This window comes from Capricornis sumatraensis, chromosome 19 (genome assembly GCF_032405125.1).
Source record: "Capricornis sumatraensis isolate serow.1 chromosome 19, serow.2, whole genome shotgun sequence".
NCBI classification, from domain to species: Eukaryota; Metazoa; Chordata; class Mammalia; order Artiodactyla; family Bovidae; genus Capricornis; species Capricornis sumatraensis.
Window position 1 is genome coordinate 27028431 of NC_091087.1, and position 24671 is coordinate 27053101.

The following is a 24671-nucleotide window of genomic DNA, read 5'->3' on the forward strand; positions in this document are numbered from 1 at the left end:
ATCTCACTGTCCTCCAGATTCGTATGCTGACATTCAGTTCCCTATGTGAATGTATCTGGAGACGGGGCCTTTGAGAGGTGATTAGGTTTGGGTGACATCATGAGGGGGCGCCCTGACGGTGGGTATGGTGCACTTATACGGGGATGGAACCCAGGGCTCTCTCTTCAACATGTGAGGACAGAGCAAGGATATGGCCTTCTGTGAAACAAGAAGTTGGTCCACACTAGGCGCCAAATCTGTCAGCACCTTGACCATGACCAGCCTGCGGAACTGTAAGACATCGTTTTTTAAGCTACCTGGCCTATGGTATTTTTGAGATAGCAGCTTGAAGATAGAGCATGGGCAGCAGGGCACAGTGGGGTCAGCTAGGGCTGGGAGACGAGAGACTGTTAAATACTCCACGTAACACAGTCACTGACTGCAGTCTCCACATTCAGGCTGCCCGTCAGATGCAACCTGAGCATTAGACACTCAGCAGACAGCTGCAGGGGGCAGATCCTCTTTTCTCTCCATCTTTGGGGGCCTAGAACTGGGCCTGGCACTCACCAGGCACTTAGAAGTTGAATGATGGAAGAATATGAGTTTTATTAGTGGCAGTGAGCACTGAAAACCCAGTGTTCTGTACCACTTTAGAAGATCCTCAGTGTGAGCCACGCAGGGCCAAGGACCCCCAAATTCAAACCTGGCCCCTCTTCACAACTGACATCTCTCAGCAGCAATATCTGTGTCCCTCTCCGAAAAAAGGCCAATAAAGATTTCCTTATTATTAAAGTTTATGGCTTTGCTGATACCAGGCCAGAAAGGTTGATTCACAGGCAACCTCAAGTAGTTAATGAACAATTACTGTGGCTCATCCAAAGGGATCAAGTGTTCCAAACCACAGACTAGGCTCAAGTCATTTTTTAGAGGCAGTGCAAGGGATGAGGCTGGAATTTCCACTGCTGGGAGTCTCCAGACCAGTCAATGGTTTGGGGGAAATCACTGGTTTCTGGCAGGCGAGACATTAAAAGAGTATCCCAGGAAATCCAGGACATGTGGCTGTGCTGTAGCAATGCAATGGGCCATAAAGCAACCAAGAAAAACAACTTGGTGGGTGCACACATAGCCGATTCACTTTACTGTACACCTGAAACTAACACAACTTGGTAAATCAACTCCAATAAAAATTTTAAAGAGGAGAAGAGACTCGGTTCTAGCTTTGTGACCCTCAACACGAAACCCTGGGCTTCGGTTTCCTCATCGGTTCACTGCAGGCACGCGGAGGACCTTCCAGTTCTTACACTCTTTCATGCTTTCACTGGCTGCTTTAGAAAACTGAACCTGTTTTAATCACAGCTTCTGAGAAGCTATCTACAAATTGTGAGGTTTCCTTATCCATAAGAAAGAAAATAAAATTGGGAGAAGCCATCTTGAGCAGCAGAAAAAAAAAAAAAAATGAACCACAGATTTAGGCAGTCAGTCTCAACTCTTAGCCCTGTGTGACCTAAAGCAAGTTACTTGACCTCTCCAAGTCTTACTTTCTTGACCTGCAGAATGAGAGATAATAATGTCCGTTGTAAGGATTGTGGAAGGATCTTGCTTATGCTATCTTACAGAAAGTATAAAATAAATAACATTTTCCTTCTTTGTTCCTACTTCACTTTAAGCAAATTATGAAAGAGGAATGTGAATAGGCTGAAATGTCTGTTAAAAAAAAAGAAAACTTTTTAAAAGAACATCAGAGGCTTTGACATTGGATAGATATATTTACCTACATTTCCCTCTTCCCACATAAGTGTCTATCTTCTGAGCAACACTGCCCATCTCTGAGGTTATTGGAGAGGTTCCGAAAGACTGAGTCAAGAGGCTACAGGGAATAAAGGACACCCACCACAGGAAGCACTGTTCAAAGCAGGAGAAGACGTGACTCCACACATGGTCTTGTTGGGCACATCTCAGACAGGCTCTGCGACAACATCAGGAGGCCTGAGGAAACAGTCTGGGCTACCAGCCGGCAAGCACAAGAAGTCCCCAGGCTGGGAGACTTAGTAGCGTGGCACAGAGAGCTCCCTAACCTCAAGGCAGCTCATCAAGGCACCTGAGCCTGGCCCCGAGGCAGTGCAGGGGTAAGAGGCACTGCTCCGAGGAGCAGCTCCATCTCTAAGATGACCAACCACAGGCACAAAGACCCTCACCACATGGGAAATATTTATGGGTTTCCACAGCGAGCTCTAGTGAACTGTCACCTTAGGGCGCAGGGCAAGCCCAGAGCGAGCTCAGGGAGGGACCCTCTGAATGTGGGGAAAAGATGCTGCGCTGCCACAGGTCTCAGCCAGCACACTGCCTGTGTCCCAGGTCCAGAACAGGGGCCCTGGTTCAGGCTCTCATGCTCCACAAGCTGGTGCAGACTGCAGTGGCTTTCCACCCAGAGAACACCCATCATTCAGAACACAGCAACTGACCCATCTACTGCTCGGGAGGAGAATGTATTTTAAACCTAGCACAGTCACAATTCTGAGATGTTCCCCATGCCAGCTTTGCCTTCTACAGACATGGGGCGCCGCCCCTTTGACGGGGACCACTCTGGCTGTGGGAGTACCCTCCCTATGGGCAGAAATGTGCAGGCAGGCAAGCAACAGGCTTACAAAGTGGACTGTGTCCTATACACACACACAGCTGGGCGAGCAGAGCTGGGACTGTGGCTGTGGGGAACGTAGGTGGGGGTGAGAAGGCTGGGCTGTGCCAAAGGATTCTGGGTGTGCCAACCCTAGGAGAGCCAGCAGGCCACTTTGGATCGCCTTAAACTCCTGTCCTTGTCTGCCATGCACCATGTTTCCAGATCTAGAGGGTCAATCTGTTCCCAGCTACGGCACCTCGCCATCACAGTCAACACTGCAGGATCTCAGGGAGCCTTCAACTCAAGGTTGAAGCCTCGAGTCAGCACACATCCTCAGGATGGGGTTCTGGGATCGAGGTGGGGAGAGGGCTCTCACTACAGTCCCCAATCCCTGGGAGTGGCTGCACACGGGAGGGAAAGGGGGCGTATGACTTAGGCACCTGACCCCCACTGAGGTAGCCAGGGCCCCTCACATCCGCAGTTGCCGTGTGTCCGAGAGATGGGCAAGGCCGCACATGTGAGAAGGCTGGCAGTGGACACAGGGCTCTTTCCTGCTCCAGGACAGTGGGGGCCAGGGCCCAAGGCTGGACTCCTTGAGGGTGTAGAGCGGGTTGTGCTGCAGGGCTGGCTTGGCTCTGCTGGCTCCAAGGACTCAGTTCAGCTGTCCTCCACCCTCAGACAAACTGGGACAGGTTGGGGACCTTGATGTTGAGATCGCCAATGTTGATGTTCCGGGGCATCTCTGGCAGGTTGATGTTCTTCACAGCGGACACTGCCCGGGCAGGTGCAGCTGAAAGGCCACCCTGCAGAGATATAAAGGTGGCTGTGTGATAAACTCTCGCTGTCATCTGCTTAATGATTTCACAACAACAAAAAAACAAGTGAAAGAGGGAGAGAAAATGTCCAAACTGAGTACATGTAACACAAGCTTTGATTTTTCCATCTTTATGCCTCAAAGGTGGCCAACACAGCTCTTAGGTCAGTGGGTTCCGCAGTAAAGGGGCCCACACTCTGCACCCCGGAACACGTGCTGTGTCTCGTGCAGTTTCCTGGCCCCAGCACCCACAGTGCCTGGCACAAGGGGCTGCTCAACAGACGCCCGCTGAAATAACCAGCATGGTTTAACCAAGTTGTCTTCAGTATCAGGGTCACTTTTCAGGTTACGAAACAAAAATACAAGACTTTCCTCAAGAGACTGAAGACTCTTAACAGACGAGTGCAGTCACAGGGACATTCTTAATGGAAAAAGGAATGTCACAGCTTAGGACAACAGCTTGCCAACTAATAACGTGAGATGGAGAAGAGCTGGCTTTGGAAATGACATGTGGCCACAAGATGGGGGGAGGCCACAGTGGAGGCGGAGCACACACAGACACGGAAGGGCTGGAGACAGCGCGGGGAGGAAAGGTGCCCGTGGCGAGCCCCAGCCCTCCAGCGGCCCAGGCGTGCAGAGAAGGGGAGAAGCTGACGAGGACACTCTCAAAACCGTTTCCTCCTTCTCGACCACTTTCCGGATCCTGACTCCAACCCCACCCTTGCCCGGCAAGTCTCTGTTTCCTCTAGTTTCCAAATCTCTGGCCTCTGACTCACTCACTATTCCTGGAAGCTTCCCAGCCTGCATTTCTAAGAGAACTCTAGTTGCCACAATAGCTGCGGTTTGGAAAAGCTTCTTCAGCAGGACTGCCAGTCCTCACACAAAGAATCCCTGGTTTCGCAAGATCAAGCTCTGATACACAAAGCGGTGAAGCTCTTAAAGACGCTCAGATAACTACAGAGGTAACTTGTTGTGCTTGCTCTCCCACTTGCGAAGGTGTGTGCCGGTAACCTCTGCTCCCTGGTACAGCTGACAAAGGTGATGGAGACCCCTCAGGGGAACAGGGTAGAACGTACTGGGAGCATCTGCATCAGACTCAGCACCATGAGGAGGGGGTGGACTGGGAGGAAGCTATTTTCAAACTCAGCCCAAATTCTACTGTAGCTTTTTATCAGGCTAACTGGAAACTGGCCATTCTGAGGTTTGATAGATGCCACGAGAAGTGGCTGCTGGGAGACAGACTCTCAGGCACACAAGCTAGGAAACCACACTAGAATCTGAGAAGGTGATTCTGGGTACCCCAGGGAACATGTGGTTATGAAAGGAGGAATTACAACCCACATAATCCCCCAAGCCAGAAGCTGTCTGCCCTCCTGTGCCACCTGGCTTTCCATTCACACCTTTAGCCTCATTCTCACCTGTTTAATCTTCAAACCAATGAGTGTCAGTGGACTCAGGGAAAAAAAGAGGATGGAGCAGAAAACACTCCTAAGGCTCCACAGTAACCCAACTCCACACAGCAGCCATTCCTCCCTCTTCCCAGGTCTTCTCTGACCAGCCGGGGCAGAATCCAGCAGTGTCTCACCTCGGACTTCTCCAGCCTGTTCTGGGCTTCAATCTGAGCCACAATCTCATTCATGTTTGTTTCCAGGACCATCCCACCCATCACCACCTCCTGAAGGATGTAGTGTACCTGCAGGGGAAGCAGAAGTGAGAAGGTCAGAGCCCCTTGTGGTTGTGAGGCTGTGGCCCCAGAGGAAACCCCGTGGGCTCTCCTGCAGAAGCAGAAAGGCCAGGCACGACACTGGCACTGATGAGCAACGAACGCCTCAGCCCCATGGGTCACCCACCTCTCCGGTGAGGCCACAGGGGACTCCCCCACATTTCAGCGTGTCAAGACACAGTTCTCCCTCAGGACCAGTGGCAAGAAGGCCTGGCTACACTCAAGGCAGGGTGGTGCTGCACGAAGTCAGACTGTGTGCAAATTTCAGCTCTGCTATTTGTGAGCTGAATGAGCTTGGGCAAATGACCCTTTCGGTGCTTCAGCTTCCTTCCAGGACTGTGGTAAGGGCTGAATGCGATAAGCTGTATAAAGCACCTACGTGGTGCCTGGCACACACTGGGCTCTAAATAAATAATGATGGCTTTCATTACAAGTCTGATCACTATAAATACCGACTGGCATTCAACTAGCCCAGCTATGACAGAACAGTTCCTGTCTACATACATTTCCATGTGAAACACGTTATCCTCCAGGCTTCATAACAGGCCCATCCTCTGGCACCCTCTTCATATGTTCTAGCTTAGCGAGGAAACTAGGTTCAGCATGAACACCTCTCTGGTCACGGGGCTCCCATGTGGACCTTCCACCCAGCTCACCGTTCTCAGACTGCGGTGATGGCTGAGTATTGTGCCGATTCAGCAACTCTACACTACACATGCAGGAAAGCTTTCATAGAGCCCCAGGTGGGTCAGGTCAGAGGTGCCCACTGGGCTATGTAAGGGCTGGTATGTCACATTTTACATCAAGTTCATATCAACATGGCCTTCAAGGCACTTTAGTCAACTTTGGAAAGAGACCACCTTGTATGGTCAACCAAGTGCCAAATTAGTGGGACAGTCCTACAGGAAGTCCAAGAAGGGAGAGAGTCGTGGTCAGAGAGGCCAGCTAGCTTCACTGAGACAGTGAGAGACCTGCAGCTGGGCCTGACACCAGAGAAGCAGGAAGATTTCAGCTGGTGTATGGTCTGAGGCGCACCTGGGCCCGGCTGGAATGTCAGGTTTACATGTGAGAGAGGCTGAGAACAATGCTGAGGGGCTGGTTTGGGTCTAAGGCAGGTCTCTCAAGCTGCCACCTGGGACTGGAGAGTTCTCTGTGGCAGGGGAGCTGCTCCATGCACTGCGGCAGGTGTAGCAGCACTCCTGGTCTCCGTCCACAAGATTCCAGAGCACCCCTTCAGCTGAGACAAAACAAATGTCTCCAGGTACGGTCAAATGTCTGCAGGGGCAACAACTGTCTTCAGTTGAGACCACACTGGTCTAGACTAGACTAGACTACGGAGGATTTGAGGGCCAATATACTCCACTGTATGGAGAGTCTTGCTATGGAGAGTCAAGGAAAAAGACATGTCCGTGTGTCTGTGTACTTCTGACATACGAAGTTTACTGGCCCATCAGTTCTCCATGTTTTGTTCACAGTAAGTGCGGAAATACACTGACAGCTGCAACTAGAGTCCTTCTGACCTTGAGGGAGTATACTAAAGCCTACATTCAAATACAAGTATGTTTCCCTACACTAATTAAGGCTTATTAACCACTTTTCTGTCTACACTCACATGAGGTGTTCTTATATTTTACGGAATATGAACTATTTCATTATCTATATGCAAAGGAGATTTAATAGTGAAACTCTCATATACAGATAGTTTATAAAACATTAAACAAGATTGGTTTTAAAATTAGTCTCTGGGGAACTACACTGTTTATACTTCCCCATCAAGAAACAGGCTTCAGAAAACAGTATGATGTTTCCTTAAGAAATTAAACACAGAATTACCTTATTACTTCTGGGATTATCCTCAAAAGATTCAAAGAGAGACGTGTACACCTATCTTCACAGCAGCATTACTCACAATAGTCAAAAGTAGAAAGCAACCCAATCAATGAGTGAGCGGATAAACAAAATGTGGCATATACACGGCAATGGAATATTACTCAGCATTACAAGAAAATCTTGCAACGTGCTCCAACATGGATGAGCCTTGAGGACACCATGCTAAGTGAGATAAGCCAGACATAAAAGGACAAATTCAGTATGATTCCATTTATATAAGGTACCTAGTGGTCAAAATCATAGAGGCAGAAAGTAGGATGGTGACTTCCAGGAGCTGTGGGGACGAGGCAATGGGGATGCTCTTCAGCGGGTACACAGTGTCAGTTTTGCAAGAGAAAGAGCGCTAGAGGTGGGCTGCACAAAAATGTGAACTCATTTAACACTACTGAACAGTACATTTAAAAATGAAGACAGTAAGCTTTATGTTATGTAAATGCTACCACAATTTAAAAATTAGGGGTCTCTATACCAGTACTCCTGGTATTTATTCTTTGTAATAAATACCTTTTTCATGGGGGAAGTGGTACTTGTTGAGCATCTACTATGTGCTGAGCACTTTATATGTAACTTATTTTAGCTTTATAACATCTACCTGAGATAAACTGATATGTGGAAACTAATACATGGGAAAGTCAATAAACTGTCCCAACCTCACATATTTAGCAGGTCATAGTTAGTGACCTGATCACTGAATCTAGGTCTGACTCCAGAGCTCATGTTTCCACCATACGTCCTCAAAATCCCAAACTGACTTTTACTTTCTTCTTCTAAACATAGAGGAAGACTCTACATGGAATTGTTTCAGGACTTGTCTTGGGTGTGTCAAAGATAAAGCAGGAATTCTTCCATGTTTTCTTCCCAAGGCCTAGAACAATGCCCAGTGTGGAGTAGGCGTGTTGAATGAATAACAGGCTTTTCATAAATCTGAACAGAATCCTCCTTGGGCTTTAGTGCTTGAAAGATGGATGACAGTGTGGTGGAGAGGCTTTATGGGGAAGGTGTAGTAAAAGGCCTAACAGAGGATATAAGGGGACCAGTGGTTGGTTAATAGAAAACATTAGTCTGATTTGAACACTGCATTGTGAAGTCATAATTTTAAAATGTTATTCATAAAGGTATTCAAGTGCAAGGAGAAATAAACAAAAATGCAAACTCCATTTTCAACAAACTGAAGATAACCATAATCCCAGGCTCCCAATTAAAAAGTAGAGACATCACTTTGCCTACAAAGGTCTGTTTAGTCAAAGCTATGGTTTTTCCAGTAGTCATGCATGGATGTGAGAGTTGGCCCATAAAGAAGGCTGAGTGCCAAAGAATTGATGCTTTTGAATTGTGGTGCTGGGAAAGACTCTAGAGAGTACCTTGGACAGCAAGATCAAACCAGTCAATCCTAAAGGAAATCAACCCTGAATATTCATTGGAAGGACTGATGTTAAAGCTCCAATACTTTGGCCACCTGATACGAAGAGCCAACTCATTGGAAAAGACTCTGATGCTGGGAAAGACTGAAGGAGAAGGGGATGACAGAGGATGAGATGGTTGGATGGCATCACCGACCAAGTGGACATGAGTTTGAACCAACTCTGGGAGATAGTGGAGGACAGGGAAGCCTGGCGTGCTGTAGTCCATGGGATTGCAAAGAGTTGGACACAACTGAGTGACTGAACAACAGGCCCCTAAATGGGTGTAAAAGCTGTCAAAAGCAGGGAGCCCAAGCAAGGGCTCCTTTCCTTTTGAAAAGAAAGGATGCTATAGAGAGAGGGCATGGGAGCTGGAGAACTCAGGAAGGCCTGCAAAACATGCTTCTTATAGGTGAAGGATACACCCTCTGTGACCCAACAGTTTCCTGATTTTTGGAAGATAAGCGCTTCCTTGGGCCTGAAGTTGGGCCTAAGTGAAAAGTCATCCAAATGAGCTCTATTTTGCCTCCAAGGGCTGGTCTCTGTGGAGCAGAGAGGGCAGTCTTTGCGTGGTAGGAAAATCACAGATGTCTACCTCTTTTGGCTGGGTAGAAATTAAAGTAAAGAAACTCACCTGGAACCTGAAATCATGAGAACAACTGCAGTCAGCCTGGAACACAGACTTGGTACTTCCCCTAAACAGCATCCTGCAAATAGCTGGTCCCTGAAAAACCCACCTATTTAAAGATAAGTTATAAAAATGAAATCTGCATGGGATCTATATAAAGATGTAACAAGAAACAAATTAGGAGAGAAACAGGAAAACCATAGGGCAGACTAAGACTACATGCCAGAAAAATGCTGTCATAGAGCAGACAAAATGCAACAACATATTTTACAGAATTGAAAAAAGGAAACTATGAAGCAAGAGCCTAAAGCTGAAGTGTAAGAGCTTATATGGGAGAAACAGGGAGACAAGAAGAGAAGACATAAATGAAAGAAAAAAATAAAACACAGAGAAATTAAGAAGAATCTGGAAGGAAGGAAAGGGAGAAGAGACACTGCTAAAAAAACAGGAAGGAGCAAAAAGGAGAGAAATTTTGAAAAAGCATATAAAAGGAACCAGACAAAAAGAAGAGTTAACAGCAATAGGGAGAAAATGAGTTACAGAAGACAGCAAAGGAGATACAACATAATGTAAAAGAAACCTGTAACATGGAACAGAAGAGGGATGTAAAGACTCAGCTCATAAAGATGATGCAAAAATGCTTTCAAGATGTTCCCGAAAACGCACATTGCATTCCAGGGAAAAACTGATCCGAAACAGTCAGTGCCGAGACAGACCTTGAAGGTAAGGTTTCTCAATTTCCACAAGCAGGTGAAATGATCAAATCACTTAAAAGAGGGACACAAGCTTGAAAATTCCCACAGTAAAATCCAATGTTGGCAGAAAAAGAAGCAGTATTTACAAAAATTCCCAAGAAAAGAAAAGGTAACTCAAGAATTTTACACCTAGGTAATAGGAAATTCCTCTGTTTTGAAGAAAAAACTTCTGCCAACCAAGAGGTGACTGGAAAAACCGTGGCAGAGAGACCGGCAGCAAGCACTGGATATCCTTACTGGTAGGACTAAGACAAATGGGGTTAGAGTGACAAGAGAATGTCAATGCTATATGCTTTGACAATGCAGAAAAATGACAGCTAGCAGAATTAGGAAGATGGGGGGGGCGGGGAGAGGGAGGCAGCAGATTAGTAACACTGATTTCTCTACCCCCAATGAAGAGCATTTTAAACCAACAACTTACGTAATGAAGACAGTTTTTTTGACTTTGACTGTGACTTTTCCCTCAAAGTCCAAGCTTCTACTACAATCATCTACTACAGACACTACTCTGAGAGCCACAAAACTTTTGGTGTAGAGCCTACGGGATGTTTTCTACCGGTTAGACATCAATGAGGGCTTCCCTGCCAGCTCAGCAGTAAAGAAGCCATCTACCAATGCAGGGAACATGGGTTCAATCTCTGGGTTGGGAAGCTCCCTCTGGAGAAGGAAATGGCAACCCACTCCAGTATTCTTGCCTGGGAAATTCCATGGACAGGGGAGCCTGGTGGGCCACAGTCCATGGGGGTTGCAAAGAGTCTGACATGACTTGGCAACTAAACAACATCTATGTAATTTCTCTTGTATACAATTCACTCATAATGTATCATTTACAATTTCCAGTTCCTCTAAAGGAGAGGGAGGACTCAGATTTCTGGGAAACAGGAAGTATGGAATTATTCTAGACTTTAGGAGTCCTAATGCTCTGGTCTCCTTTAGTTATCTTGTCCAAACCAATTCAACTTCATTCCTCTTTTAAGTAACTTGCCTTTCCAAAGCAAGATAAGTTTTATAGAACAAATCTCTTTTCTCACATATGGTTTATCTGTATATTATTAATTATGATAAATGACTTAACCACAATACCAATATAACTGACATCAACAGGTCTGGAGCTATCACAACTGACCTTTGGTAACCACAGTGACTCATGTGGTGTCCATGAACCGAGGTTGAGCCACGGGGGATTAGCTCACCAGCTGCCCAGGTTAACCTGACAAGTCGGTGAAGACCTGCTTTTACTGAACCTGCAGCGAACCATGGAAGGTGGGTGAGCTTTCTCTGAGTGGAGACAGAGGAGCCTTGAGAAAGTTGGAGGTTGCCAAGCATGAGTGTGGGGAGAAAGAAGACAGTGGAGAATCAGCACCAAACTCACGTACCTAAAAAACTAGAGGTGACAAATCACAAAGAATGGTTCTGACAAACGACACGAGCTGACTGATGGACTGAACCTGAGGATGCCAGCAGCAATGTAGGTAAAAGCTCAGAGAACACTGAGAGCTAAAGGAGCAAACCAACAAAGGGAGGTGGAGCAAGAAGAAACCCAAAGCCTGCATCAGGGAGGGGGCACAAGAAGAGAGGAAAGCAGACGCAAAGGTCTTCAAGAGTCCCCTCACAACAGTCAGAACGCAGGAATGACTTCAAGTCAAGAGGTGTACAGCTCTGAAAAGCAATCTAACCTGCTATTAAGACCATTTCCCTCCCCCTCCCCCCACAGGGGGACATCTGTCTCCCATCTTTCTTTTCCAGGAAGCTGTCACATCACCCTCTCTCCAGAGGAGGTACCTGCTTCTCTAACTGGCCCCACCGGGCATCCAGTGTGGGCCCCTCTATTCTTTTCTGTCAGTATAAGCTAACTGTTTGAGGCCTTCCCCATCTCATTCCCCAGAGGAAAGATGAAGGTCCTGACCAGAATGTAAGTTTGTACCCTGGGCTCTCTCAGAAGTTTTCCTGTGACCCAGTTTACTGATACAGAAAATAAGAAGAACAAATCTGGTGCAGGCTGAGCATTCACTAGTGCTTAGGTATAGCTTTGGGACTCCTGGAAGGTGTGACTCTTCGGTTCTGAAGGACCTGAATCAGAAGTTCTGTGCCAACAAAGGCTTGGTAAGCAGTTGCACTGTGAAAATGCACAGAAAGGGGAAAACAGCCCTGGGAGGTGTTGAAGGAGAGTTAAATGACTGTCTAACCTGCTGGGATTTCCTGATGGAAAGAAAGCACTTCTTTAATGGGAACAAGGGCTTATGGTGCTTCTGACTCTGCTGAGAACTGCTAATCCTAACCCTCACTACCTTCCACTATTCTTCATGCTGATCTTCTTCAGCAGTTCTGTAAAAATCAGAGATTGCAAAAGGAGCCTTCCAAGATTTGAGGTGATGAACACCCAAGACTTTGGTGAAGTAAATTCAAGAAAGACTAAAGACCTCTCTGGGCTGAGGTAATCACCTCTACTCAGTGATACTGCTGTGTCCAGCATGCATCTCACCCGAGGCACTCAGCTCAGTGCACTGTCATATTTTTCACTTGTCTGTTCTTCTCCTTGAAGGGAGACCTTCAGTTCAGTTGCTCAGTTGTGTCCATTCTTTGCAACCCCATGGACTGCAGCACGCCAACCCTCCCTGTCCATCACGAACTCCCAGAGCTTACTCAAACTCATGTCCATCGAGTCGGTGATGCCATCCAACCATCTCATCCTCTGTCATCCCCTTCTCCTCCTGCCTTCAATTCTTCCAACATCAGGGTCTTTTCCAATGAGTCAGTGCTTCACATCAGGGGACCGAAGTATTGGAGCTTCAGCATCAGTCTTTCCAATGAATATTCAGGGTTGATTTCCTTTAGGACTGACTGGTTTGATCTCCTTGCAGTCCAAGGGACTCTCAAGAGTCTTCTCCAATACCACAGTTCAAAAGGATCAATTCTTCGGTGCTCAGCTTTATTTATGGTCCAACTCTCACAACCGTACATGACTAATGAAAAAAACCATAGCTTTGACTAGGTGGACCCTTGTTGACAAAGTGATGTCTCTGCTTTTTAATATGCTGTCTAGGTTGGTCATAACTTTTCTTCCAAGGAGCAAGCGTCTTTTAATTTTATGACTGCAGTCACCATCTGCAGTGATTCTGGAGCCCAAGAAAATAAAGTCTGCCAATGTTTCTTCTTTCCATTGTTTCTCCATCTATTTGCCATGAAGTGATGGGACTGGACACCATGATCTTAGTTTTCTGAATGTTGAGTTTTAAGCCAGCTTTTTCACTCTCCTCTTTTACTTTCATCAAGTGGTTCTTTACTTCCTCTTCACTTTCTGCCATAAGGGTCACAGATATATCATCTGCATATCTGAGTTTATTGATATTTCTCCCTGCAATCTTGATTCCAGCTGAAACACAAGCTGTTTCATCCAGTCCAGTATTTCACATGATGTACTCTGCATGTAAGTTAAATAAAAAAGGTGACAGTAGCCTTGACGTATTCCTTTCCCAATCTGGAACCAGTCTGTTGTTCCATGCCCAGTTCTAATTGTTGCTTCTTGACCTGCATACAGATTTCTCAGGAGGCAGGTCAGGTGGTCTGGTATTCCCATCTGTAAGAATTTTCCAGTTTGTTGTGATCCACACAGTCAAAGGCTTTAGCAAAATCAATGAACCAGAAGTAGATGTTTTTCTGGAACTCTTTTGCTTTTTCTATGATCCAACGGATGTTGGCAATTTGATCTCTGGTTCCTCTGCCTTTTCTAAATCCAGCTTGAACATCTGGAAGTTCATGGTTCACGTACTGTTGAAGCATGGCTTGGAGAATTTTGAGCATTACTTTGCTAGTATGTGAGATGTGAGCAACTGTGAAGTAGTTTGAACATTCTTTGGGATTGCCTTTGGGACTGAAATGAAAACGGACTTTTTCCAGTCCTGTGGCCATTGCTGAGTTTTCCAAATTTGCTGGCATGTTGAGTGCAGCACTTTCACAGCATCATCTTTTAGGATTTGCAATAGCTCAACTGGAATTCCATCACCTCCACTAGCTTTGTTCATAGTGATACTTCCTAAAGCCCACTTGACTTAGCACTCCAGGATGTCTGGCTCTAGGTCAGTGATTACACCATCTTGGTTATCTGGGTCATTAAGACCTGTTTTGTATAGTTCTTCTGTGTATTCTTGCCACCTCTTCTTAATATCTTCTGCTTCTGTTAGGTTCATACCATTTCTGTCCTTTATTGTGCCTATCTTTGCATGAAATGTTCCCTTGGTATCTCTAATTTTCTTGAAGAGATCTCTAGTCTTTCCTATTCTATTGCTTTCCTCTATTTCTCTGCACTGATCACTGAGGAAAGCTTTCTTGTCTCTCCTTGCTATTCTTTGGAACTCTGTATTCAGATGGATATAGCCTTTTCTCCTTTGCCTTTCGCTTCTCTTCTTTTCTCAACTATTTGTAAGGCCTCCTCAGACAACCATTTTGCCTTTTGGCATTTCTTCTCAGGGATGGTTTTGATCACCGCTTCCTGTACAATGTTACGAACCTTTGTCCATAGTTCTTCAGGCACTGTCTATCAGATATAATCCCTTGAATCTATTTGTCACTTTCACTGTATCGTAAGGGATTTGACTTAGATCATACGTGAATGGTCTAGTGGTTTTCCCTACTTCCTTCAATTTAAATCTGAATTTTGCAATAAGGAGTTCATGATCTTGAGGGCAGAGTCTATGTCACATTCACCTCTGGGTCCGCACTGCCAAGCGCTGTGGTGGTTACACTGGTCCCTCACAAATCTGGCTGAATGGATGAAAGAGGCTTATATGGTTCACAAGTCCTGATTTTGAGGGGACACAGGCCTTTTGAGTTGGCCTGGCTTCCCACCCTGGCACTGAAAAGCACCCTCTACTGCCTGGACATAGGAGTTAACCTCTACAAGTAAAAGTGGGTTAAAATGAGCTTACTTGTTTCATGCCAGGATTGATGCAATCTAAGAGGGAAAATAAAAGTGTCATTTTGAGGACAGATGTGCTCATTGGGGACACAGCTCTGGAACTGCAGGGAATGGAGGCAAGTTACTTTCAACAACCTTATCCAAGAACAGAGGATTCTAGGATCTTCAAAAGTTCATCCTTGGTTATGTTTGTCACTGAAGTCAAAAGCATCCTGAATCCAATCCCAGGTGAACAGAAGCCACCACTGTCTATGGCCATTAGCATAATTGATGCCATCGTGGGCCCACACAGTTCCTCCTGTCCTTCTGCTGGCCCTTCCCAGGACTGTACTATGTGGTAATCACTTCTCTGTTGTTGGGAATTGAATGTAATAGATAGTGTTTAATAATCATTAGAACCAGGTGGCCTCTATGTTCTGTTAATCCCCAAACAATGATGAAGACCTTTGCTCACTTATACTTAGCACCCATGAGACTAGTAACCCATTCATAAGTCTTGATTTAGGAACACATGACTGTTTCCAAGCATACACCTCCTCCTGCACGAGGTAAGCTATGAAATTGTCTCAATGGCCCCTCAGCTGTGTGGACTGCAGCTACAAAAGCTTCCGGAGCACTGTCTGCCCAACCCCACCCTGTGAGTAAGTTACCCTATAATAATGAACTGATCCACTGATTATATAGAGCCACCTGCCTTGTCTTTCAGTCTCAAGATACCCTCTCAGTTCAGTGGGCACTTCTTCCCTTGGTCCTCCAGGAATCACTAAAAGCAAAGTGATCTGGAGCCTGGTAACAAACATTACTCTTTTTCCTCCAGTAAAAATACTGTCTCCAGGGACTGTGGACTAAATTCCAAATGTTTAAGTATTAAACTTAACGATGTATTTTTTACAGATATAATAAACAAGGCTCTCATGCCAGTAGGACACAAAGGCTGAGTCAGGACATGGTACCACAGAGCAGCCGTCCAGTGAAAACGAAGCACCATGAATAACACTGTTCCTACAGTGAAATCCAGTTCTATATGGGGACAGCAGGAAGCCTTCTGGAGCAACTCCACAGGCAGAGGCGGGAGGTAAGAGCTTCCAGGACACTAGTGGCACGTTAACACATACCACGCTGCAAGTTCACTCATATCCACAGAAACCTCTCAACTAGATTAACCCTCATCAGGTATTTCACACTGGAGGACAGAAGCCTGCCGTGCACAAAAGACACAGGGCTCACATCCCCACTGGCTATCCATACTCTCGTATCTTTTTAAAAACAACAATCACCACAGAGAAGACAATAAGACACTAATCAAACAAGAAAGCAGGGTCACAGAGCCTGCGCTGGAACAGGAGGATGCCAATACTGCAACACTCAAGTTCTGAAAGAGAATTGTTAATCCCTAATAAAACATCTAGTCTACTATATAAAAGCTAAGTGCTGATAATTTTTTCTACCCCAAGTCACAAAGCCTGGTTGGTTTCATCAATTCCTAGGAAACGCCTCCAGAGAGTAAGGAAGGAAGAGATTGTAGGTAAGATGGGGTATGCATACATCATCTCCTCGTCTGTGTTAGCGGGTGTGGTGGCTCTTAACAGGTCAATGGGTAGGAGGACCCTCACTGATAGGGGAAGGGAAAATCATCTGAATCATTTTGCCCAGAGCCAGTCTCTAGTTCCCGTATTATCCATTTTAAAAAGAAATGAAAAAGGGGAAGAGGGCATAAAAACACCTTCCAGAAACATGGCATCCTCTGCTAAAGTAAAGAAAACAGGCAAACAAAGCAACCTGTTTAATAAAGTTCTGTTTTTCTCTTTTCCTTGCTATTAGTGTCTCCTGAACTCCTTATGAACTTCCTTGGTCTTTGAACTTTTTCCAGTTTTCTTCAGATGCCTTGTCATGAAATTCCATAAGACTCAATACTTAGCCCCTGACTTCCCGTCTTTCATTCTCTTTTACTCACATGACGACACATATTTTCAATGAAAAAAAAAACGAGAAACTAGTGGAGTCTCATCTTGTATAAGGTTCAAGTTCTAAGGAAGTAAGATGGAAAGCATACATGGCCAAAAGCCCTTAAGATCACCGAAGGTCCAACCCAGACAGTCTTTGCTCCTGATTACTGTTCCTTTTCTTTTCTCCAGTTAAGTGCTAGATGAAGTGGTTGGTTCCTTAAAGGACTACAAAGACTGAAAATCTGCACTGTATCTTTAAGCATTAAAATCACTCCAGAGACCATACGTTGCTCATGGGAGGCGCATGACAGGCACATGAGGGCAGAGGCAAAGATTCAAACCTTCCATCTCACACTCACTCCAGACACAGACTAATGGAGGAGAATCGTGGGCGGAATCATTCTGTATTTACAGCTTTTATTCTCTTTCTTTTTGCCAAATGGTTTAGAGATGAATTTGTATAAACTATTTGTATGTGAGTCCACTGTATACACACACACACACACACGAGAGAATGTATTAGATTCAAGTAATCACTGGTTTTCATCAAAAGAATGTGATCTGTAACAATGTCTATTTTAAAATATGCTTAACATCACAGAATGTTAAGAGACAGAAGGAAGAAATAAAGATAATATTTGGACCCTGTCCTCAAAGGGCTTATAGTCAAGTAGGGGAGATAAAGCATGTATAGAATTAACTATAATAAAGGAAAGACTGTGATAAGTACTATGACCCAAGTATAAAATGCTATGGAAGTCTGGATGAGGGTGGGCCTTTACTGGTAAACGAAAGAGAAGCTATCCAGGCAGGGGAATAGAAAGTTACCCAGTAACTCATTAACTATTCTGTGTGCTCTGCTAGTAATTCTTCTTCTTGAAAAAAGGATTACTCACTTTCTGCTTTTTTTTTTTTTCCCTTGGCCAGGCTGTGCAGCATGTGCAATCCTAGTTCTCTGAATAGGGATGGAACCCATGGCCCCTGTGGTGGAAACACGGAGTGTGAAACATCAGACCACCAGGGAGTCCCTCGTGTGCAGGTTTTATGTTTTGTGCCCTTACATATATATCGTTGACTAGTAAATTATACTCATTGCATATTATTCCTTCCTTAAAAAAAAACTTCCTATTATGAGTCAGAGTTCTCTCTAAAGTAATTTTAAAAAATGTTCTAGCAGGACCTTTTCTTTATTGTCTACTGTTTCATCCTCTGCCATTTCCTGCCTGTTTGTAACACTGGTCCCAAATGCACTAAGTACAACACTGGGTAAAAAAAATGGTCCAGGCCTGTTCTCCTCAATTTTATCCTCTCTCTTATCTACTAACAAAACATGAGCTTAGGGACTTCCTGGTCCGGTGGGTAAGACTCCACATGCGCAATGCACAGGGCCCGGATTCAATCCCTGGTTAGGGAACGATATCCCACATGCTCCAGCTAAGCTGCAGTGAAACCAAATAATAATAATAATAAGCAATACATGTGCTTAATATATTTTTTTTACCATGTTGAGGATGCTAAATCAGGAGAGGACACCACAGGCAGCATAGCTGTGAGACTACAGGCTCTGAAATCAGAGTCCAGGGTCTGAATTCTGCCTCTGCCACTTACTGAGTCATCTCAGCTCTAAAACTCGGTTTCTTCAACTGTAAAATGAGGAGAACTACTGTCATTCTCTCTAATCTGAACAAATGGCAGGCAGGCAGGAAAGGGAAGCACAATTTATTGTGACCATCAAGAAAAAGTTCCAAATGCCATGCCTGGGTCCATAAACCTGTATCTGAGGAGATGATCCCCATCCCGGCAGTTTCTGTTCCTCCTAAAGCACTGCTCCTGGAACAGCCCTGGGCCTTGCCCATCTTCTGTAACCCTTTATATGCTGAGTCAAAAATTTACAAAGCTATAACATCCCTAAAGGCAAGTTATTAGGTGGTCTTGGAGGTCTTTGCAGATGATGTTAAAGGGCCTTAGCTCAATCCTTGGGGCAGTGGTCCCCAGCTCTTTTCCTACGTTCACCGAAGTTCACCTGTAGAACACACTTCTCTCTAGCACCCAGCGTCATTTAGCGTCCATAAGGGTTCTGAGGAAGGTGGGGGAAGGAGTGAGGCACGTACTCCTTCCCGTAAGGAATCACTGCTGTGAGGGGTAGAGAGCCACTGAATAATCCAAACAGGGGAGGCCGTCAGTCACAAACACACCTGGAATATGTCATCAGGCAGGTGTGTGAAGGATGGATTTAAGCGGGTAATTCTGAAAGCGGAGAGAATAGTAGGAAAACTGTAAAAATAAAGGCAAAAGCCATCATTTATTAAGCTAAGCAATTACCAACTTCAGTCCTCAAAATAACCATGAATGGTGAATATTAATGTATTTAATCAAAGCAAAGAGTCTTTGATTATAAATCATACCATTATTTTATGTATCACTAAAAAGGACAATGTTGAAATGCTAGTGAACTATGAAATGTCATTGCCTGTAAGGCAAATCTGGATTTGATATGCTAAAACTATAAATATTACCCAAAAAAGGGAGTCTAAGAGTCAAGTAAAGATGGTGTCACCCCTGTTTTACAACCAAAAAACCTGAGGTACAAGAAGGTTTCAAGAGGGCTGCCTAAGTCACACAGACTCTGTCAGAGCCAGAACCCCTGAAGCCATTTCAGGCAGAATCCCACTCAAGGAACACAGGGCTCCTCCTGAGTCTACCACATGTTACCTCCCAAGGGAGCAAAAGCAAAGTTAAGTGATACACTGATATATGCCCTGAAACCAGTCACACAGGTCATAATCTTGAAAGTGGAGGTCTAATTAGAATCCAGCTTTTAAAAACAAGCCTTTAGCTGTATGAACCAGACATTGTATCTGAAAAGTGCTTTGAAAATTAAAAACCACACCAAATTTGGACAATCAATCAACTGTAATAATCAACCCATCAATTATATTTGAGTGCCCTGTCCTGTCCAGATGACCAACAAAGAATCACATACTGAGATTATTCCAAGACTTTAAAACCTACTGGAAAGAATTAGGAATACAAACTTTAAAGCATGAGTAAGAAGAGAAATAGGTCGGAGACCTACAACAGTGGAGTTCAAAGAAGACTCCATCAAATGTAAAACTTGAGCTGGGTTCTGAAATCTCCAAAGCTTGTTGGCGGGGAGGATGAGGGTATTTCAGGGTGGCGACAAGGCATGGGCAAAGGCAGAAAGACGGGAGTGAATCACGCACATATGTAAAACAGGGAGATGTGCCCAATGGGCCCCAGGGGTCCATGCTCTAAAGCAGAGGGAGCCCAAGGGGCGAGAGAATCCACAAGGCAGAGATCCTTTGAGGCCGGGGTGGGGGCGGGGGGGGGGGGGAGAATGGAGACTGAAGGGAAAATGGGGAAACTGTTTCTATGCAAGATTAGACTGAGTGAAAACAGTGGGAGAAAGACTGGCTTAGCTGCTGTAGTTTCCTAGAGCCGATCTGTTAGTTATCTGGCAAGGGAAAGGAAAGGGAAAGGAAAGGCAGAGGTGGGCCTGAAGCAGACCTGAAGAAAGAACCAGTATCATTTTGTCACCACTTGGAAACAGAAAGCAAAGCAGGCATCCCTGAGATTTCATACTTTGAAGAAAGACGGTATTGATTCACTGGCAGAATGAGGAGAGTTAGGAAGGGAAGACAACAGCTCAGTGGGTGAGTGGGGGGAGGGGGGCAGGAAAGGAGGAAGGCAGGGAGGAGAAAGTGAGCGGACTTGTGGGCGTACAGGAAGCTGGAAGCGGTGCCAGCTCATAAAGATGGAAAGGTGCTGAACACCCATGGAAACACAGGCCTTCAGCCTGGGTCAGAATGACAGGTGGATCTGTTCCCTGTCTGCATCAAAGCAGACGAGCGCCCAAGGGTGAGGGTATGGGGAGAAAGCCAGCAGGGTGCCAGGGACAGACCTGTGCATAACACGCCCATTTCTCTCACTCTGTAAGTAGGATAAGAAGCAGCAGCTTTAAAGCCCAAGGGGTCAGGTGCAGTAAAAGGAACTGTCCACTCCTTTCCTGAGGTTTCTCTAATCAACACGAACATGATTCTTGTAGGGTAAATTCAGATACATGGATCCCAAAAATCTAAAAGCATGTAATCGTGTAGTGACTGGGCTAAAAAACAGCAAGTGCTCGGCTCCAGGCTATGACAGGGTACTTCCCTTCAGGGCTGTCTGGAGTTAAAACCTCAGGCAGACGGGCCTGGGCTTCCCTCTGCCCCTAAGCTACTTAAAATGTCTCGTGGTACAGACTTGGCTAACTTCAGAAATAGAGCAACTTATTCTCTACAGAATGTGGACTTTAATTTTGGGGTCATATGCAGATAAAGCCACAAGATTTATCAAGGACCAAGACGTAGTGTACTGTTTTCCTCATCGGGAGCGATCTTTCAGACTCATAACTATGACCTCAGGTGTACTCCGGGCCGTGACAGCTGCTGTGCACACTCACTAGCCCTCCCCACTCGTCCTGGAGTTAACCACAGCTCCTAGGCTAGGGGAAAGGGGTCATCTGTAGACAACCTACCAACTCATGTGGCTTCAAGCTCAGACTTTGTCTCAGAGCAGCAGAGAGCAATCTAAACTCTTTGCTCTCCTAGGCAGTAAAGCCTGAATCGAAGAGAGGACTTCAGTGCACTGGGCCTAAAGCCCCAGGGTGATAAACCGGCAATAAATGCACATGGCCCAACATTTTGGAAAAGTGAGTCCCCACACTTACCCAGCTGCCCTCTCCAGAGGCAGGGAGTTGTGTCAATCTCTTCTGTAACGATGACCTACCTGCCCCACTTTCCCCATCCCTCCCTCATCTCCTGTTAATTTCCCCCTTTCTCACTTCCACTCAGGTATATTGGCCCCAAGGTCTCTGGACTGGATCCACTGACCTGGATTCTCCAGGGAAGAACCTATCTCTGACTTCTTTTACTTTCTTCTGGTTTTTGCTCAAATGCCATTGTATCAGTGATGCCTTCCCTAAGCACCTTGTATAAAACATCAAGCCTTACCAACCCATGCCTAAGCATGCTTATTTTCTCCCCTGAACTTATCACGACCTAACATTTATTGTCTCTCTCTAATAGATAAAAGGTCCATGAGAAAACGAAAGTTTGATTAACTATTCTCCTATTAGCAGATGGACAAATGAAGTCAACAATAAATAAGCAGTATGTGTCAAGTATTGTGCTATTATCTGGAAATACAAGGGTGAACAAGACAGTCTGGTCCTTACCTTAACAGTATTTTGAAGTGGGGATGGGCAACAAATTAAAGAATGAAATACTTACTACATACAGGCTTTGTTCTAAGCACTTGCTGTACATTTAATGCTCCATTTAAGCTAGCTGCTATCCACCATAAAAGCTAGGTACTATCACGAGCTCCTGTCTACATATAAGTTCCAAAGGCACAAGCCATACAGTTCTTAAGTGGCAGAGCCAGGAATCAGGTCCCAGCACACACGGTATGTGCTCTCAACCAGGCAAGTAAGCAAAAACAATACACTGTGTTAAATGTCACGGCAAAAGCAGTTGAGGGTGCTGGGGAAATGGCAGCGCTAGTGTAAAGAAGCCATCTGCCAATGCAGGAGACTTAAGAGATAAGGGCTTGATCCCTGGGTTGGGAAATCCCCTGGGGGAAAGCATGGCAAACCCGCTCCAATATTTTTGCCTGGAGAATATCATGGAGAGAGGAGCCTTGTGGGCTACGATTCATGGGGTCACAGAGTCAGACACGACTGAAGTGACTGAGCACACACACGTGCACACACCTATTTCAGTCTATGGGCAGGAAGGGGAATGCAAGAAAGGTTTCCCTAAAAACCTCTCCAGAACTGGCCGTCTGGAAATGGACATACCTGAGTGTGAAGTGAGTTCAGATGGTACTTTAGGAACCACCAGCAGAAAGATAACTAAAATCATGAGACTGTGTAAGATGTCCTAAGAAGTCAATGCCTAAAGGAAGAGAGATCATTTAAGAGGTAAGAAGCTCAAAGTGCTAGAGGAAACAGCCAGGAAGGTAGAAAAACATCAGGTGAATGGGTACCATGGAAACTAAAAACAAAGACTACTTTAAGCATGAGGAAATATCAAAAGTGCTTGACGAGAAGGGCAGTGGGGAGTGTACACTGGACTCAGAAATGCAAGGGTCAAGGCCCTCCACAATCTGACCATCAACTACTTCCTCAAACTTCTCTCTGACCAACTCCATACATAAACTCCATACTCTAACTCACTGCTCTCCATCTAGGGCAGCAATGTTCGCATCCCAGAGGGAATCTGGAAATGTATCAGGCAGAGGCCCCACTGGCATTCAGCAGAGGGAGTCAAGGACATCAGCAGTTCAATGAGAAACTGCACTGCACCGAAACGCCACTCATGCCTCTGCTGGCAGACCCTCTGACTAGCCGGGGTTGATGCAAAGTTCCCAGTCCCAGTGGCCTTCACTCCCAATGTTCCCATGCTTCCTTATCCCCTGCCATACCTTTAACCTTTGTTCCTACCATGTGGTCTCCTGAAATTCTGGTTTTGGAAACAGAAATTAACAAATTCAGTAATTTTTTTACATATCATATCTTATAGTATTTGCAGATATGGAAGCAATTTATTCTACTAGGGAATTTTAATTTGGTAAGTCACCTGAAATTCGTTTGAGAACTATTGAAGAGACAAATACCAAGTATTTCATCAGAGAAAGTGAAAAGTGGCTACATTAGATGTCTTTTACTAAGAGTCAATCATGTTTCCTTCTTACAAGTGTGTTCCTCTATTTTTCTGATACTAAAAATTTCTAAGTTTTCACCTATAAAGTGATGCAAATGTCAGATTTATTTTCCCTCTAAGAAAATAAATGAAAACAACAAAAAAAACCCTGTAGTAGTCATTAGTATATTCAAAACTATTTCAGGTTCTCCCCCATCTTGGGCACATGGGTAGGACTGCACTTCCCCAGGTCTTTAAGCATGGCCGTGTGACTTGCCTTTAGCCAATGAAATGTGAGTGTGATGGATATGCCACTTTAAGAGCCAACACATCAAGTGCCCAGGTGGAGTACATGTTGATGAAGATTTCCATCAGCCTGGACCCGAGTGACTACAGTGGCCGAGACACTGCAATGGCCACACAGCATGGGTGAGAAGTGAACCTTTTTGCTATAACCTATTGAAAATTAAAGTCAGTGGCTCAGCAGCAAAGGATTCACCTGCAATGCAGGAGCCCCAGGAGACATGGGTTCGATTCCTTGGTTGGGAAGATCCCCTGCAGAAGGAAATGGTAACCCACTCCAGTATTCTTGCCTGAAGAATGCCATGGACAGAGGAGCCTGGAAGGCTACAGTCCACAGGGTCACAAAGAGTTGAACACAACTGAAGCAACTTAGCACACACAGCACATATGACCAAGTCTACCGAGACTGATACAAACATCAGGTCTAAAAAGGGTTCTCAACTAGGGATCAAGAAATTCTGTTTTTTATCTCAGAGCAGGCCAATCCTCTTGTGTATCCTAAAGGACAACAGCAAGAACAACACAACTAAATCTCTGTTCCAAACTTCTAGGGCACCTACACATTAGCTATCAAGGGATATACAATTTGTTTTATCTGCAACACAACCTGGAGAAGGCAATGGCACCCCACTCCAGTACTCTTGCCTGGAAAATCCAATGGACGGAGGAGCCTGGGGGGCTACAGTCCATGGGGTCGCTAAGAGTTGGATATGACTGAGTGACTTCACTTTCACTTTTCACTTTCATGCATTGGAGAAGGAAATGGCAACCCACTCTAGTGTTCTCGCCTGGAGAATCCCAGGGATGGGGGAGCCTGGTGGGCTGCCATCTATGGGGTCACACAGAGTCAGACACAACTGAAGCAACTTAGCAGCAGCAGCAACACAACCAAGTAACATCATCAGTAATACGCTCTGCTCTAACTACAGTCTTGTCAAACACTGGTTTTACTAAAGGTCAAATTTGGCTGTTTTGTGTACACTGTCATCCTAATGCC

The 24671-nt window shown here is 45.3% G+C and overlaps 1 protein-coding gene across 7 annotated transcripts in view; it reads right to left on the reverse strand.

The window, feature by feature from the left end:
- Window positions 1-1204: 1204 nt before the first annotated feature.
- AP3S2 (adaptor related protein complex 3 subunit sigma 2) overlaps window positions 1205-24671 on the reverse strand; it is a 42729-nt gene continuing 19262 nt past the window's right edge. For 4 of the 7 annotated variants that reach the window (XM_068990889.1, XM_068990887.1, XM_068990892.1 and 1 more), the window contains 2 exons: window positions 4996-5103; window positions 1205-3399 (listed from right to left, as the gene is read on the reverse strand). In XM_068990889.1, coding sequence (XP_068846990.1) covers window positions 3271-3399; window positions 4996-5103 — 237 coding nt within the window. In that variant the 3' untranslated portion in view covers window positions 1205-3270. Of the gene's footprint in view, window positions 3448-4995; window positions 5104-24671 lie in introns of all 7 variants that reach the window. The other 3 variants (XM_068990891.1, XM_068990890.1, XM_068990886.1) reach the window with 2 other exon arrangements.